Below are 18,326 nucleotides of genomic sequence, written 5' to 3' on the forward strand. Positions count from 1 at the left end.
GTGCATTGAATTTATTTAATACACGAGGTTCACAATTTGAGTTGAATTACTGAAATAAAAGAACTTTTCCACGACATTCTAATTTATTGAGATGCACCTGTAGCTCGAAAATGATACATTTACCTGAGAGCAGCGAGTTTACTGTCTGTTAAATTATCGTTGCAGACAACAGCGGCATTTCATGGTAAGACACGGAAAAACAGGCTGGTCTGAGAATGCAAGAGATATTTCATATAAATAAAATTATAATTCAAAATAAAATATCAAATTATAGAACAGAACAGAATAGAATATGTCGAAGTATTGGTTTTGGCAAGCTATGTGCGTAGAAGCGTTTAATGATGTGTAACGGGAGCTAATATTTATTGACGTGATTATGGGAGCTTTAAGACAATTATGAAACTTCATTATTGCAATAAGGAAGGTTAAAACTGTAATGAGTCAACAGCACGCCAAGCATGAATATACAAACACAGAACAGATGATCCCACACAATAATAGCACAGTTTAAGTAAATGGGCGATTATCATTGGCCTATTACCAACCTATGCATATGGGAAGCATAAGGAGGCTCTGTTTTAGAATGTAATCATGTAATTTTGTTTCATAGTGGCTTTTTGTTTATATGTATGCATATGTTCATACTGAGTTCACTATAAACATAGGTATTTAGTTATTATTTATAATGATGCTCACACAAAAATATCACTCGAGTTAAGTTTATTTAACTCACCTTTTAACCACCAGGTGTCAGACTTGCACAAAATGAACACATAAGAAGTTTTAAAAGTAAATTAGTCTATTTGAAAAACGTAATACAATTAATTGTCGCATGTATTTATTAATATGTTATTTTTAACGAACACATAAGCCTGTATATTTTATGTAATCATCACTACATTTGACTAAAATCCCTGAGCAATAAAGTTTATCAAACTAAACTAAGTCTGGTCACCAAAGAAGAATACATTTAGTAGCCTACGTGGAGAACATATCTATCACAACACAATCATTTCAAACACTTTTAATTTTGTCCACTAAAAATCATTGTGTTAAAATATAAATCCAGCAGTCACAAGAAACAAAAACATCCCCCAAAACATAATTACTACCAGTGTTGGGGGTAACGCTTTACAAGTAATGCGAGTTACGTAATCAGATTACTTTAAAGTAACTAGTAAAGTAACGCATTACTTTTTAATTGACAAGAGAGTAACACAAGTTACTTTTTCCCCCCCAATTTATTGATTGACAGCTCTCCTGTCCCCATGTTGAGAGAAATCAGATGTTACTGTAGTTCTAAAATAAATATTAATATGCATTAATTCATCTCACTCACAAAAAAAAAACAGATTCAGTATTACTCGAAATGAATAAAAATAATGCAACTCAGAATATGACGCAAACCTGCAATAATTAAATGTTAAACAACACAAATATCCTTTATGTATTTAATCCCATTCTATTAACCAATGTCTTTGCTTCTGACCTTCGATGATCCAGTTCAACCAAACTAATAAGCAAAAATGACTCTAGACAAACATTTGTGTGTCTTTTTTATTGCTGAAGTGTGTTAAAATGTCTTCTTCTGCATTCTATTGTACGGACGTAAATGTACTTAAATGTACCTGAGGCTTATTCATTTCACTTTTGGTGTGAAAAGACTTTTATATTAGCCAAAAATATAACTTTTTTATTTTAAAAACAAACAAGCAATCCCTGTCCAGATTTTAAAAGTAACGCAAAAGTAACGTAACGCATTACTTTCCATAAAAAGTAACTAAGTAACGTAATTAGTTACTTTTTTAATGGAGTAACGCAATATTGTAATGCATTACTTTTAAAAGTAACTTTCCCCAACACTGATTACTACAACATATATTCTGATATTTGATAACACATTCACATTTGACTTTGCTCATTGAGATTCATATAGTTTATAGACCTTTCATGACATACATTTACATGTATTCATTTAGCATACATTTTATTCAAAGCTACTATGAATGAGGCATCAATTACAAGTCAATAATATTTGCAGTACCATGTTTCTTGAGTAAGAACAACAACATAGCAATGCGAGTCACACTTTTATTGTATTAAACTGAGAGAGATTGATATTTGTTGTCATTCTTCATTGGCCTGCACTGCTATTAGAGCCTGTTACAGTGGTGGAGCAGCGGGATAAACTGGCGTCAACAGGATGTCAGTCAGTCAGCTGACCTCAGGAAGCAGCTCTTCGGCCAGCAAAGCCCTAACAAAGTGCTTACACTGGCAGGAAATTGATCTGACTGGAATTTGCATGATCAGAGACTCCCAGCAGGGAGGGACAAAGAAGGAAATCTGAGGAAACCTTGACTCATCATGTGACACACAGGTTGTAATCTCTGCTTGCTGATGTTGGACCACACATGGGGTTCGAATCCTCTGTGTCCAGATGGTGATCTCCGCCTATGGATAAAAATGATATTCTAATGGAAAATGCAATTGCACATCAATGTCACTATGCAGATAAGGACCCAAATAGCACACTTTACTCTGCAAGATGTCTTTTAAAGATCACTTCATCTGGAAAGCTGCGTACAAACATCTGATAAACGTCTGCAAGATGTCAGTTTTAAATACATTCTAAATCATAAACATCTTAAAGACATTTTCTAAACGTCTGACAGGAAACGTCCTATAGAAGTGTTGCAGATGAGCAAACACTAAAAAATACATCTTCCAGATGCAGAGGTGGACAAAGTACTCAACTCTATTACTTGAGTGAAAGTACAGATACTGCTGGTCAAATATTACTCCATTACAAGTAAAAGTTGTAAAGACTTTTACTTAAGTAAAAAAACAGAAGTACTTGCTTTTAGAAGTACTTAAGTACCAAAAGTAAATTTCCTTTTTTATGTCAGTGCACTGTTCGCCTCTGTCCAGATGTAAACACGTAAATCACATAGATGTCTCCGAGATGTAGGCCTACTTGTGCTATAAGGGGATGTAGGTTCAAACTTCACAACAAGCAAACCTTGAGTTAAAGGGATAGTTCACCTGAAAAAAAAAAATCACTTATCATTTACTCACTTTCATGTCGTTCCAAACCTGTATGACTTTCTTTTTGGTCCAATATATGGACAAAAATACATTTTCCAAAATATCTTCTGTTTTCCACAGAAGAAATAATGTCATACAGGTTTGCAATGACATGAAAGTGAGTAAATGATAAGTGATTTTTTTTTCAGGTGAACTATCCCTTTAACTCAAGGTTTGCTTGTTGTGAAGTTTGAACCTACATCCTCTTATAGCACAAGTAGGCCTACATCTCGGAGACATCTATATAATGACATTTATGAGGTTCCATTTGTGTCAAAATTGAGTCGACTGCTTTGTGCTTTGTACTATACATTTGTCTTTGTCTACAGTCATTGCCTACTTGTTCAGGTAAATCAGTATATGTAGGCGTGTATGTTGTCTGTTGACGTCGTCTTAATCTGTCGTCCTGCTTGCTTTTTCTCTGTTTAATTACTGTCGTCCTTTTTGTCGTTTTGTTCTGTCATCTTGTTCTGTCGTCCTAACTTTCGTCCTGTTCTGTCGTCCTAACTGTCATCCTAACTGTCATCCTGTTCTGTCGTCCTAACTTTTGACACAAATGGAACCTCATAGACATTCACTATATCAAAATGTTCTTTCATGTATTTCATTGTAAAAGCTAGTAGCCTGCCACTGGGTGACGTTTCTAAACTAGCTAGCGACAGCTGCACCCAGACCACATAATGAGAGGGACAACAACTCTATGATTGAGAAAAAGAAGACAATAGTTATTTTATTCCAATGTGTGGTCAGACTTGCATATTTTATCTTGCTGCACATGCAAATCACAGCAGTAAGCTTTCATTCAGCAGTGACCACTGTCACCACACGTCCTTGATGTAGATGTAGGTCACACTGTCGCCTACAGCTACAGTACGATTTTGTTAGGTGATAACTTTTCAATTTGTTTTTCTGGTTTTACTGTATTAGCTAAAATAAACTTATTTAGAATTAATCATTGTAGCATGGTAGAAGATTAACTTTTTAAAGTTTGTGGTTGGTGATATAAGATATATGGTAAGATAAGGTATTTTTGAAAGACGTCTGTGCTCAACAAGGCTGCATTTACTTGACCAAAATGCAGTAAAAACAGTAATATTGTGAAATGATTACAATTTAAAATAACTTTTCTATTTTAATACATTTTATAATGTTTTTATTCCTCAGATGTCCTCTCAAGTCTTCAGTGTCACATGATCCTTCAGAAATCATTCTATTATGCTGATTTGGTGCTCAAGAACACTTCTTATTAATGTGCTGCTTAATATTTTGGTAGAAACCAAGATACCTTTTTTTTAATATTCTTTGATGAATATAAAGTTCAAAAGGACTGCATTTATTTGAAATTAAAACCCTTTGTAACATTATAAATGCCACTTTTGATCAAATTAATACATCCCTGTTGAATAAATGTATTAATTACTTAAAACAATTAACTACTGACCCTAATTTTTAAACAGTAGTGCATCTGGAGCACAAATTGTGCATCTTGGGATACATGCTGAAATGTCCCCCTCCCCCTCCCAGATCACTAACCCTAAGTATGAGCAATTATAATAGTGCTATTTGACACTAATTAAAAGTCAAGTGAGACCAAATGTTGGCAGCTTCTTTTAATTCTTAATTAAATATGATAAAGACATATATTTGCTGTCTGCAGGCCTGAATTGACTTTAAATCTGAAAATAAAGTGCAGCAGCAAAAAAAATAATACAATGTGCATTGTGGAATAGATTCAGACACATACTACAGTATATTTAGGGAATAAAATATTACAGGTCTTTGGAAATCAATCACAGCAGATGTGCTCTTAAAATATACAAAGTTCCTTTGAATAAAGTTCAATCCCATTGGTAAAAGGCACCGTCTCTGGAGAAAAATAAAAAAATAAAAACACCACCACCACATTGGCAGGCAAAGCTTTCAGTTTATAATGTTAGCATGTCAAAAACAGCCCAAGCTAACATTCTGACCGATTTCTGTTGTGTCTTCCTTAATATAAGTACAGATAATTCAGTTATCTGCACTGGAGTGATAAAGCAGTGTGTAGCAGATGTGACGAAATTCTCCCTGAGAATAACACTGCCATTCACTACCGGCCTGAATGCATCTTCATAATTGATTGTCTCCAAAATTCCAATCGATAACCACTTATAATTAGTTGAATTAGGTATTACACTGATGATTCTGTGTAGGGCATTTCCCAAACGAGTACTAGACCAAGTATTTCCAAGCCTTAATACTCATATTCCTGATACTCCAGCCAGACCACGTTGCTATGGTTATAACCTTTCCTACAATGCTTTTCCCTGTGCATTCTTTCTGGCTTTCCTCCAGACCAGCCTTAGTTTGAGTATTAAATGGCTAGCTCCAATCAATATATGTGACATATGTTGGACTTGAAGCTTTAGGGGTTGCCATTTGTTTCAATTTCTTTGCATGTACCCTAATATACATCTAATGATTAAGGTTATACAATTGCTGACATGCTACAGTATTCGGTTTTTGTAACAGCTTGAGATTGAAATAAACCCAACATGCGGGTTATGTGGATTACAGTGGATGTGAATCTATAACACTGTGCAAAATACAGCAGGGACGCCTATTGAGCTGATAGTCTTGAACACTGTGCCGCTCAGTGGCTACGTTTCAGTGTGCAAAGCTAAAATATACTAGACATGAATGTCAAAGTTTCCATATTATGGACTTTCAATTTGAATGAACATATCTAAGAATAATATACACTCAAGTAGAAAATGTTATGCATCTAGCAGTTTGTTCAAGGTGTAAGGCATGCACTACGCTTCCATGTGGGGTTTGAAAGTCGGAGACCACATAGCAAGTCTGGGATTCAAAATCAACATTATGACTTTAAATCGAAATATTCTCACCAATTCTTCATTTCTAGGTCACACATTTCTGATATCAATCATGTGAACTCCTGCAGATGGTGAGATGTTCTTTGGATCATTCTCAAATCATTTTGAATAACATGATCAGGATTCAGACAAACAACTATTTTTTCTTTGTAAATCACATGCACAGATGAATCGCTCTCAATAAGATATTGAATATGCATGAAGAAAGTAAATAGGGTGAATTTTGATTTCATGTTGACTTGAAAACAAGCCGGGACTGCTAAAATAGACTATTAAAATACGGCTAAATTCATTTCAAGTTTTCATTTAATTTGTTTTCACTCTAATTGTTATGCTGATAATATAATTTGTAATAATAAAAACGTTTTAGGTTTTTCAGATCATTTTGAAAAAAAAAAAAATATATATATACACATATGTGTGTGCTAATATTATAATAAAAATATTTTATTTCTTACAATGTTTAATATACATATGTGCGTGTGTGTGTGTGTTTATAGAGTAACATTTTTATGTAATATATATTTAAAAAACACATTTTTATTATATATATTAACATTAAAAAATCAAGTTAGGAAATCCTATTTTTTTTCATTACAAATAATATTATCAGCATAACAATTGCAGTGAACTAATTCAAATTTAATTATTAAATTTGAGAATTTCAATTCATGCATTCAATTCAAGTTTTCATTTAATTTAATTTGTTTTCACTAATTATTATGCTGATAATAAAATAATAAATAATAATAAAAACATTTTAGATTTTTCCAACTTAACTAAAACAATTTTTTTAAATGATGTATATATATATATATATATATATATATATAAAGACACAAACACATTTTTTGTTATATATATTTACATTAAAAAAATACAAATTAAATTAGGAAATCCTAAATATTGTCATTACAAATTATATTATCAACATAACAAGTTCAGTGAACAAATTTAAATATTAAATGAGAGAAATTCGAAATGGCATTTCCAAAAGTGGTCTCAGAGTATTGGACCCCACAGTGTATTTTGTGTTTGGTTTACAGCTTTAGATTTGTGCAAACACAGAACCTCAACACTTTTGCATGACACAGTACTGATTTGCATGACCTAGATGACCTACATGTCTTGGCGTGGAGCTGCGGGTGCCCTGTAATTCAGGGCCTTTTGTTTTCAAAAACACTCACAGTGCAGTAGACAGAAACGTGTTTTGTTGATCATGCAAATTCCTGCGGATGTCGGCATAGCATGAAGGGGAGGGAGGGAGGAATAGTGAGGGGATCAAGAGGGACAGACATTAATTCATCAACTCACCATCATCAAGCACTAAGCGCTTACAGATTATAACATCTGATGCACGTCATAAGTAGACTGAAGGACAAAATCATTCACGCTGTGTGGCTCCACTGCATAACACATCCAGCAGGAAATTATTACCAGTCAGTAGTTCCATTCCTAAAAATGAACTGAATTCAAATCAGTTTGGGGGTTATAAATAAAACATTCCAAAAACAGAATCTCCTCAATTAGTCTTTGATCCTGATGCCAAAGACGCCATGTGGAGGAAAGGGTCACTGTGCAATTGAAGATATTCACGAGATGCAGCCAACAGGAAAACTGCATATTGTGATTGTTGTATCTAAGTGGCCAGTGTTCGGTCACTTGGTACCCAGGGCTATTTTTAGGGTGTGTGTTTGTGTGTCCAGGTCCTGAGCAGGATGACTGAAGCTGAATCAGCACAGCCAGCGGCCCGACCCCTGTGAGCGCTTCCTCCTCCTCTTACAGATGTAGTAGATAGGCAGAGCAAACAAGCCTGCGGAGAGATCAGTCACAACACAGGACAGCTCGGTCACACCGCAACGAGGTTGAAAACAAGAAACTAATCTAGCCATTCAATCATAGTATAAAGTTATGCGTGCCATTAATGTGCTTTACAGAAAAAAATAAACAAAGAAAATATATATATATAAAACTGAAGCAAATTCAAACATAGATACATAAATAAAAATGTTTTGGTTCAGTACACATGTGTACTGAATGAATACAGTTTTTTTAACCAATGCATGTTCAGAACTTCTGTGGAAGTTGAGCTATTGATATTTAGAAACTCTTTTTGCAAGGTATATTGATTTATTTGGGAGCGCCATAATTCAGACAAAAAGATACGTTTTGCTAAAATATTTTGCATCCAGAAGTGGAAGAACAAATCTCTTCTGCCAATTACAACAGAAGCATAAACTGCAGTTTAAAGAGCGTTGCAGCAGTACCGACTGACATTTTATGAAAGACAAAGCTGTAGATTGTTCAGTAAACCACTGTTTAATAAAAAAGAAAAAAAGTTGCATTTTTAATTCATTACTTTTTATGTATTTTTTATTTTATTTTTATAAACATTTTTATCTCCAATTTTATTTTCATTATTATAAAGATTTTATTTTTTACTTTCAGGACGATGAAGGTTTTTTTTTTTTTTTTTTAGCTTTGTGCCCTTCAAACAAAAAAAAAAAAAAAAAAAAAAAAGTAATTTCATGCCATTTTCATTAGTCTCTTTCATGTTCTTATTAGAGATTAAGTGAATCCCATTACTGTTAAAAAACATTAAATAATATATAAATACATAAATTAATGGCAATAAAACAAATATTGCCAAGATGTATATAAATAATTAATTTCTGTAATATAAAAATATCAATTTCTTGGAAGTAGACAGTTGAATGATAGAGATAAATGATACCCAACATCTTAAATCAGCCATATTTCCTTTCCACAGTTTTGAATGTTGAAATAAATTGCTGTATTTCACCATTGTATTTTATGTCACAACCACATTTATGTTTTCATTATAGAACTGAGAAAGGTGCTTAATTGTCATAAAAATAATGTTAACATTATAATATATTTATATATATATATATATATATATATAAAATCTTTTACTCTTTTGAATTTGGGATAAAATATAATCCAGACACGTTCCTGACAGGCTTTGTGAGATTCATGAAGTGTTTCACAATCCTTACCTATGACCAAAGCCAGAGCTCCAACAACCACCACGAGGACAATGACCACTGGAGCCACCAGCACTTTACTCACTGTGAAACGAGCAACAGAAAAGAGTTCAGGCTCACAAAAACAAACACATTCAGAATTCTTATCTACTGCTGGACTAAGAGAAGATGGAGTGCATTTGTCTTTCTCAACAAGTCAGTCGGTTAAAGTGAACCCAGTGACCCGTATACCAAACACTTGTGTCTGTAATGTATTGATGGTTGGGTATTATACTACAGTTCGTTGCACTAGCCTGAGGACACCCAACAAACACTGGCTCATGTAAAGTATACACAGATATGCAAACTAAAAGCAGATCATCATGGAGTCGGTCATATCTCTGTGCTATTACTAACTGGCGTTATCAGGGAGTTGTAAACTAGCATGGTCTAAAATAGTGTAAACTGTTCTTTTAGGTGCTCTATTTGTGTCAAGACAATTTGTCTTTGTGATAAAACCTAGAAATTAACTCTTTGTACTTTGTCTGCGTAAAAAGAAGTGCAAGGGTTGTACAGCTATATACAAACAAAAAAATATACATATTTAACTTTACAGTTATATACAAAATTGTACATATACACACAACAGTGTGTTTATTTACTAATGTTTATTGGTGAGCTTGCAATCTAAATGAAGTCAATATAATAAAGAGATGATACATAAATAATCCGTGTATCATTCGATCACTCGTTTTTTGATAAAATTTTGAAAGTAGAAAAATGAGAAAACGGCTCCTTTTTCGTTTTTTCCCAAAAAATGAAAAACGAGAATTCAGCTTAAATGTTCAGTTCTTCTGCAGTATCACGCAGCAGAATAATAGTCCTCCACTGCTGCAGTTGTACGGATTAATAACCCATTTTATCAATTTCATATTTTTCTCATCAAACAGACTAATGAATAGCTCGACACAACTCGTGGCAGAGTCTAGACAGGTCTTTCTTCTGTGTAGACCAGCGGTTCTTAAAGTGATAGGGGGAAAAAATAATTTGCTATAGCCTAAAGTATTTCCAGACTGTAAAGTCGCTTTTTTTATCATGATACATAGGCCAGTCAAAATGCCAGTTCTTGCGTGAACATGGGCCTATATATACCCAAACCAATTTATTATTCTTTCCTTTTTGTCTTAGTGTTTAAAATATTTATTTTGAAACTAATTAATTAATTACTTAAACAGACTTACTGGGTGAGCAGGGTAGGCTAAGTCAGCTGTCATATCAGACCCTGCCATGCTCAGCTGATGCAAAGAATAGAATTTATATTGACACAGAAGAAAGCCCTGTCTAGACTCTGCCCAGGTATGAGTTGTGTTGAGCTATTCATTAGCCTGTTTGTTTGATGAAAAAAGACTAAATGTAGTTGCAATAAATGTGTTAAGAATCCATACAACTGCAACAGTGGAGGACTATTATTCTGCTGCGTGATACTGCAGAAGAACTGTGGCAAGTTCAAGCTAAAAAAAAAAAAAAACATTTTGCTACGGTTTCCGGTTTGAACGACATGTGTCCTGGAAACGGTGTGCAACGGGGTTTGAGATACGCTTTCTCTTGTTTGGTGGGTGTGTCAAACATGTCAGCCCAATCAGCAGCAACATATGTATATAAACCACATGGTATTAAAGAGACAGCTCGCACAATGTAATTAACATCCAAATAAATTCACAAGAGCAAGTATATTGTTTGCACATGTTTATTTACATTAAAGGCAAAATAACTGAAATAATAAGGGCACAAGTATAGATCTGGAACTTCTTTAAGTCTGTCTAAATACAGTATCATTTAGTAATTGCAATGTCTTCTGGTCCATATCCTGATTATAATACTAATATAATACATAATACTGATTAATGTAACATAAAAATACTATACATATTTATATATTTTGCTATTGTATTATGTAGTGATACTTTCATACATTTTTCTATACCCCTCTGATTATATAATGGTAAATATTACAATATCATAGAACAACAACAGTGATCAGCAATAATGATAAGCCTAATACTCACAATAAAAATAATAAGGTCATATAGAGCATAACATAGTCTTGGAGGTAAGAAGTGGATTATCCTTCACATGCCATCCAGCCATTTATTTTTATCACTTGTTTTTAAAATTTCTAGTCAGATCTGTGAGCTAGTGGGGCAGATTTTCTTGAATCTGGGCTAGTGACTGACATGTTCAATTAGTGAAAGCTTAGAACTCACAAAATGATAATTTACAATGATTACACTGTGATTATTCCAAGAAACAATGCACTTCTCAGTATTATGGGTTGAGAAACTCGTTCAGAAAGGGAAGGTTCTCAATGGGAAGATCTTAGCTAAGCCTTCAGGTATCTGGCTCAGGTATGCGCACTATGCTAAACACTTGTGTTACGATGGGTCCTCAAAAGCGTCATGAATGCACATGTCTGGATGGAAAACAGCAACGCCTTGTAGAACTTGTTGATCTCTTGAAATTGTTTCAGTGAAGAGAAAATGATCTTGAGTGAACTTTCATTCAGGATCACTTTGCCCAGACCCCAGTATTATGACGTCTTATGGCTGGAATGCCATTTTTCCCAAGACCGTAATTAAATTTAGACAGGAGGAAAGGAAAAGAAAACAGACAATAAACACAATCGTTCCTCACTATCTCAGATGGGAACATTCAGTTTTTACAATGACTGACTGTTTATCTGAACTACGTAACTCCTATTCATTTTAAATGGGCCATATTTTACATTACATTTTATATATCCCCTGAAGGTTTGTAAAGTGTCTTGCACTTAAAACTGTGACAGATGAGTTTTCCACTCTCTCTCTGACTAAAAATAAATGAAAATTAAGAAGACTTCAGTCTGATTTTACAATAAGCCTCTAATGACATTAGGTAATGCAATAGCTAACATAAAAACTGTATTCAAGTTGTATAAATAAACATTAGTTAACGTATTAAATGAACATGAATTGATGAAATATATAATATATAACTTATGTTAACAAACTGAACTTTATTGTAAAGTATTACCAAGACTATATACAAATGACCTGCACTACCATTCAAACATTTGGGGTTAGTAAGAATTATTTCTTTATTTATTTTTAAGGAAATTAATACTTTAATTCAGCAAGGATGCATTCAATTGACCAAAAGTGACAGCAAGGACATTTATAATGTTACAAAATATTTAGATTTCAAATAAATGCTGTTCTTTTGAACTTTTTATTAATCAAATAATCCAGAAAAAATTGTATCATGGTTTCCACAAAATTATTTAATAAATAGGAGCTTATATGTAAATGTAGGAGGGCATATGTTAATATACTCATGATTGTGATGTCAATACCATACCAAATGTGATATTATGAACATTGGTGTAAAGTAGTACTGTAGTAACTCTTCAATGTCAAAAAATGAACAAAAATCCAGTTTTCAGAATATGTACAGAGCATTTTAGTAGAGCATGTTCATTACCTTGCAGTGTGGACACTTCTGAGCGTTCCTCTGGCCATGTTCGATAACGCTGGCCCAGTGACGCAACAGTTTGTCTCCTTTCCTGTAGTCTCGACACTTCAGGCCTTCATGCCAGGGCGCGTGGCATTTAAAACACCAGACAAACTGGCACTTTGTGCACTGAATCTGTGGGGAACATTTGAAGAGACAGACAGACAGTTTGCTTACTCAAGAAAGCCTTTTGGCAAAGAAAATCACTCTGATTCAGTTTAGACAAATAATTCAACATTATAATGTTGTTAACTACAGAATAGACAACATGCGAAAAACCAGACCTTATACTTATGTTCACTCTTGGTGGACGTCTGTTGGCTATGATCCTTCAGGGAGGTAAACAGGCTGCACTGGGGACACGGTTTGGTGCTGGAGTCCAGTCTGCTCAGCTCCAAGAAGTACTTATATTTTGTCAGCTCTTCACTGGACAGGTTCGAAATCACCAAACTATCCTCCAAGAAACCACTGCACTCTGTGATGGGACACACCAAGTGTGCCCGACCCACGTGAACCTTAAAAGAAAAATGCAATCAGCCAAATACATGGAAAACCGCAGCATTAATGCAGTGGTAAACCTTTACGACTCTATGAGCAGTTAAATATGTAATCCACCCTGTTTGAGAACAGTTAACAGTACAGTGAGTATGATTTAGTGTTCTTAGAAATTGTGGCTTTTAATCAGTGATTACAAGCGAGGACAGAAGCAACAGGAATTCCAAACCATCTGTGTACACAAGCAACTCAAATAGCCACTGTACAAGCAGCATTGTACCTGAGGTACTTCCAAGTCAACAAGCAACGTCACCTTCTTAAACAATCCCTGAAGTACGGTAATACGTGATTGAAGAGGGCTCAGCAGGTAGGAACGAACCCTAGGGGCTAGTTTGCACAGGCTGAATGCGGTATGATTTGTTGATAAATGGATCTGTGTTGAATGACCTTTCCTAGTTTCCGAGAGGGAGTTAAGTGATCTCATGGATCAGTGAGATCCATTTCATTCTCATTGTTCACATAACAGGGCTTTGGTGTAGTCCTACAGCTGCGGGACTGTGACTATCTGCACCTCCCCTGTGAGAGGATTACATCCTGCTTCTGGTTCCCCACCCATCTTCCTTCGTCTCCCCTCTGGGACGACAGGATTACTGAGCATTTCCATTGCGAGAACTAATCTACTCTCCGCCCTCCTATTTTTATTCTGGGATAGCAAGCAACAGCATTTAAGGGACATTATCTGAGGTGACAAGAAAAGTGTTTGGTCAAGAGACATCTGTAAAATCAGGCAAGTCTTGGGTTACGAATCAGCTGGAATAAAATCTGCCGTGACATCTGGAAGTAGGCCTGTCACGATAACAACTTTTTGTTGTGCGATATATTGCCCCAGAAATAATTGCAATAAGCGATATTATTGTCATTTTAAAGACCATTTTATGTCACTGAATATATAATCATAATGTAACAGCATAATAATGCAATAAGGACACACTTCCAAATGACAACAAACTTTTAATTTTTAAGAATATTTAGATCATGGAAATTAAGTATCAAAATATTAGATACCTTAAAAAACTTGAATAAATAGTAAATAAACATTTTCTAACAAAAAGTGCAAAGTAACAAGTAGAAAAAAAAGAAAAATGCACAAAGAACTGGAGATTTTTCCATTTACAGATTTTCCCCGGACCTTCTTTTCTCTGTAATTAAGGGTGCACACGATTGCTGAAAAATACAATCCCTACTTAGCAGTCAGATGTTCATATGCACAAAGGCTCAGATCCCTAAACAAGACCATATCTGCAGATGAAACTTTGTTTCTATAAGCATTTTTTAAATTTGAACTAGCACCTCATGACTACACCACGTTATGTACAAGAAGCTGCAAAAGACACAGGTGCAAGTGGAATGTACTAAACATGGTGACATTAATTTTTAAGTAAATATAATGGGCGATATATTGCGTCATCAAAAATGATTGAGGTCATGTACATATATTGCGTGATAAATCAATATATTTATTATTGCGACAGGCCTATCTGGAAGCAATGCATTCTGGACTAAAATAGACCAGACTGGATTCCGTCTGTAAAATCATGATGTGAGCACCAAGAAAGAATGATAAAAACGAACTCTCACAGTTACTACCACTATGACAATGTCCATCCCTAAAATATGGCAATGGCTTGATAACAATAACCCCATTCTGTGGAAGCTCTTGAGTTACGGTTAATCCTGTAAGAGTGTCACAGAACAAGAGTAACTTTCACAACAATCGAGTCATTTAGTCAGCTAGATTTTTTCAATATTTTTTTATTGAATTATCCTAATTCAATCTTTTGGTGAAATGATAAGCTTCTCTCTGGTGACGTATGCCGGACTTATCCAATCATTTATTTATTTTTTTAGTTTGTCAATAATAATGTACAATATGTCACAATATGGAAGAAAAGATGTTGCTATTTCCATTACATTGTGACTTTAAGACCAAATAATCAACTAGTACACAAATATTGCTTAACACAATTGGGTTAAATGGATAAATGTACACACAAGAAGAATCATTTGGAGATTTTTTTTTTAAAGAATTTCAAAGTCACATTCAAATGAGAAAATAAAATAAGTGAAAGTGCATCCCAATTCACGTAATTATGCACTATTCTTATTCATTTTGTAGTCATTCACACTGAAAATTCCAACAAGTGCAATTAAAAAATACACGGAAGATGCACTTATTTATCTGCAAAAAAAAGTGTGGAATGTCTGACACTTCATGCACTCAACTGTTGCAGCTTTCCTTACATAGTCTATAGGGAGGGTAGATACTCTGATGGTGGACGACAAAATCAACTTTTAAACCTCATGCACTAGATGCCTGAGTACATAGTGCATAGTATAAAGTGCATAATGTATAGTATATCACTAAGTTGGGACAGCTTTAGCTGATCTAACTTCTGCTGGAACAGGCTTGTACTAGTTTGGGGATGCTGCTTGGGTCATTTTTAACTGATGCACCTGACTAATGCAAAAGATGGTCTTGGTAAACAGCCCTAACAATGCTCATGTTGAGAGAAGGGCTCTCGTGGCTGATTGTGTGGCATCTTGTGCTCGCAGCAGGTGAGATTCTGAGAGCCCGGTGTGCTTGGAGTTTACTTTGCGATCCTAATGAGATCTGGCACTCCCATGAGAGCCCTTACCTGAGTATGTGGCACCAACTGGTGACAGCAGTGCTAGCACTCCCCCAGGGCCACCCACCGGCCCTTTTTACACCTGTCAGCCTGCTGCTAATGGGCCGACCGCACAGCTAGCACAATAACGGCACTGAGCACCCACTGCAGGTGTGAACAATCCTCTCAGTATGGATGGAGAGTCTGATTTTCAGCCCGCCATATCACACGCTGGCATCCTGTATTCACTCTGACATGTTTTCTTATTGACCAGCACCACCTCTTGAGGTGGGCTATCTTCTCAGGGAGATATGTTTTTGATGGATGTATCGAGTGCAGAATTCACTCTTTGAGGCCGGCCACATGCCTGTTAAGAATAAAGCAGATCTATTACAGTAAACACTCAGTCAACATTAAGACAGCAACCAGATTGCTGTGGGAAAAGTGCATGTCCAAACACTTTCAGTATAGCATCCAAAAGTAATCAAACATTTTTTATTTTCTCAGCAGATTTCCTGCATCACCTCATCGGAGTACTGCATGCATATTTTAATCTAAGGCCTCATACATCTCAATTACAGTAGGTTGTAGGCAATATTCATTCTAGCAGAAACAACTATACATTCATACATTTAAATGGACCGGTTATTCTGCAAGCCTACAAAAGGTCAGTGAAACCAACCAACAAATCTTTACCAAACCTTCACACAATCTGATACCTAATATCAAATCAACTGAGGCATATACTGTACATCAAAGCAAAAATTCAAAAGCAGACATTTCCAATTTTTTTAGGTATTACTCAGGTACTGTGACTTTTAATTGCTGCTTTTACAATGCCATAGCAGACATACCTGTAAATGTTCCTGTCAACAGAGTAAAACCTTTGGTAAAATACAAAATGCTGTGCTCCAAAACTTGGGTCCATGTTTATGAAATAGACAGGTTTATGAAAACCATCTGTCACTGCTTTAGCCATTTAAAGTCATTTAAAGTCATTTCTGTCATTTAAAGTTTTTGACTATCCCAAAAAAAAAGAAAAGAAAAAAAAAAAAGCTTGGTAAAATTGAGCTCCTGTGCATCAGGGATGTTGGGTATTAATGGGCAACATTTAGAATTTAGGAATTGTGCCACTTTCAGTTTATTAGTTGGAATTCATATACTTTCAACAGTCACACAAAAGATATTTCATTACTTTAACTCAGGAATATAACATTTCTGTAATCTATTTAACCTACCATTCAACAGTTTTTGAACAGTAAGATTTTGAATGTTTTATAAAGAAGTCTCTTCTGCTCACCAAGCCTGAATTTCTTTAATTCAAACTACAGCAAAAGCAGTAATGTTGTGAAATATTTTTATTATTTAAAATAACTGCTTTCTATTTGAATATGTTTTAAAATGATTGCTATGATCAAAGCTGAATTTTCAGCATCATTACTCCAATCTTCAGTGTCACATCCTTCAGAAATCATTATAATATGCTGATTTGCTCCTCAAGAAACCTTTTTTAATTATCTTTATTATTATCAATATTTAAAACAGTTGAGTACATTTTTTCTGGATTCTTTGATGAATAGAAGGATCCAAAGATCAGTATTTATGTGAAATAAAAAGCTTTTGTAACATTATACACTATACCATTCAAAAGCTTAGAGTCAGTATAATTTTTATTTTTTTGGAAAAGAAATTATAGAAATGAACACTTTTATTTAGCAAGGATGCTTTAAATTGATCAAAAGTGATGATAAAGACATTTACTGTTACAAAAGATTTCTATTTCAGATAACCATCAAAGAAACCTGAAAAAATTCCACGCAGCTGTTTTCAACATTATAATAATAATAAATGTTTTTTGAGCAGCAAATCAGAATATCAGAATTATTTCTGAAGGATCGTGTGACTGGAGTAATGATGCTAACATTTTTTGAAATAAGGCAGAATAGTTTCTATATTGTAATAAATGCTACATCAATTAGCACTGCATTGTTCATATACTTTATTTATTATCTGGAGATGACTTGACAAACACAAATAAACCATATTGTCGCAATCGTATGTTTAATGTCTTCATGTTTCCAAACGTTTCTGTTTTCTGTGAAAACAATACAGCGATAGCTGGACGCTTTTGTCCATATTAGGAATTTCCTCGTACGACTTTCTGCGCGGGAGCGCCCTCCGGCTTCGGGTATGAATGAAACATACACTGCACGGAGTATTTAGCGCTCCGCGATGTTCATCTCGCCTTATTCTGGGTCCGAATAAAACATCAGATCATGCACAGACACTGTAAATGTTCCTGTCAACAGAGTAAAACCTTTGGTAAAATACAAAATGCTGTGCTCCAAAACTTGGGTCCATGTTTATGAAATAGACAGGTTTATGAAAACCATCTGTCACTGCTTTAGCCATTTTCTGTCATTTAAAGTTTTTGACTATCCCAAAAAAAAAAGAAAATAAATAAAAAAGCTTGGTAAAATTGAGCTACTGTGCATCAGGGATGTTGGGTATTAATGGGCAACATTTAGAATTTAGGAATTGTGCCACTTTCAGTTTATTAGTTGGAATTCATATACTTTCAACAGTCACACAAAAGATATTTCATTACTTTAACTCAGGGGCATAGCCATCATTTCAGAAGTGAGGGGGACAGAAATGTTTTATATATATAT

General features: G+C 34.6%; 1 protein-coding gene across 1 annotated transcript in view; it reads right to left on the reverse strand.

Moving 5' to 3' along the window:
- Positions 1-6,962: 6,962 nt before the first annotated feature.
- LOC107598095 (probable E3 ubiquitin-protein ligase RNF217) overlaps positions 6,963-18,326 on the reverse strand; it is a 16,387-nt gene continuing 5,023 nt past the window's right edge. The window contains exons 2-6 of the mRNA XM_016289361.1: positions 13,269-13,389; positions 12,778-13,008; positions 12,464-12,628; positions 8,981-9,083; positions 6,963-7,773 (exon numbers count right to left, since the gene is read on the reverse strand). Coding sequence (XP_016144847.1) covers positions 7,694-7,773; positions 8,981-9,083; positions 12,464-12,628; positions 12,778-13,008; positions 13,269-13,389 — 700 coding nt within the window. The 3' untranslated portion in view covers positions 6,963-7,693. The remainder of the gene's footprint in view (positions 7,774-8,980; positions 9,084-12,463; positions 12,629-12,777; positions 13,009-13,268; positions 13,390-18,326) is intronic.

This window comes from Sinocyclocheilus grahami, unplaced genomic scaffold (assembly GCF_001515645.1).
Source record: "Sinocyclocheilus grahami isolate Dianchi unplaced genomic scaffold, SAMN03320097.WGS_v1.1 scaffold244.1, whole genome shotgun sequence".
Lineage (NCBI taxonomy): Eukaryota > Metazoa > Chordata > Actinopteri > Cypriniformes > Cyprinidae > Sinocyclocheilus > Sinocyclocheilus grahami.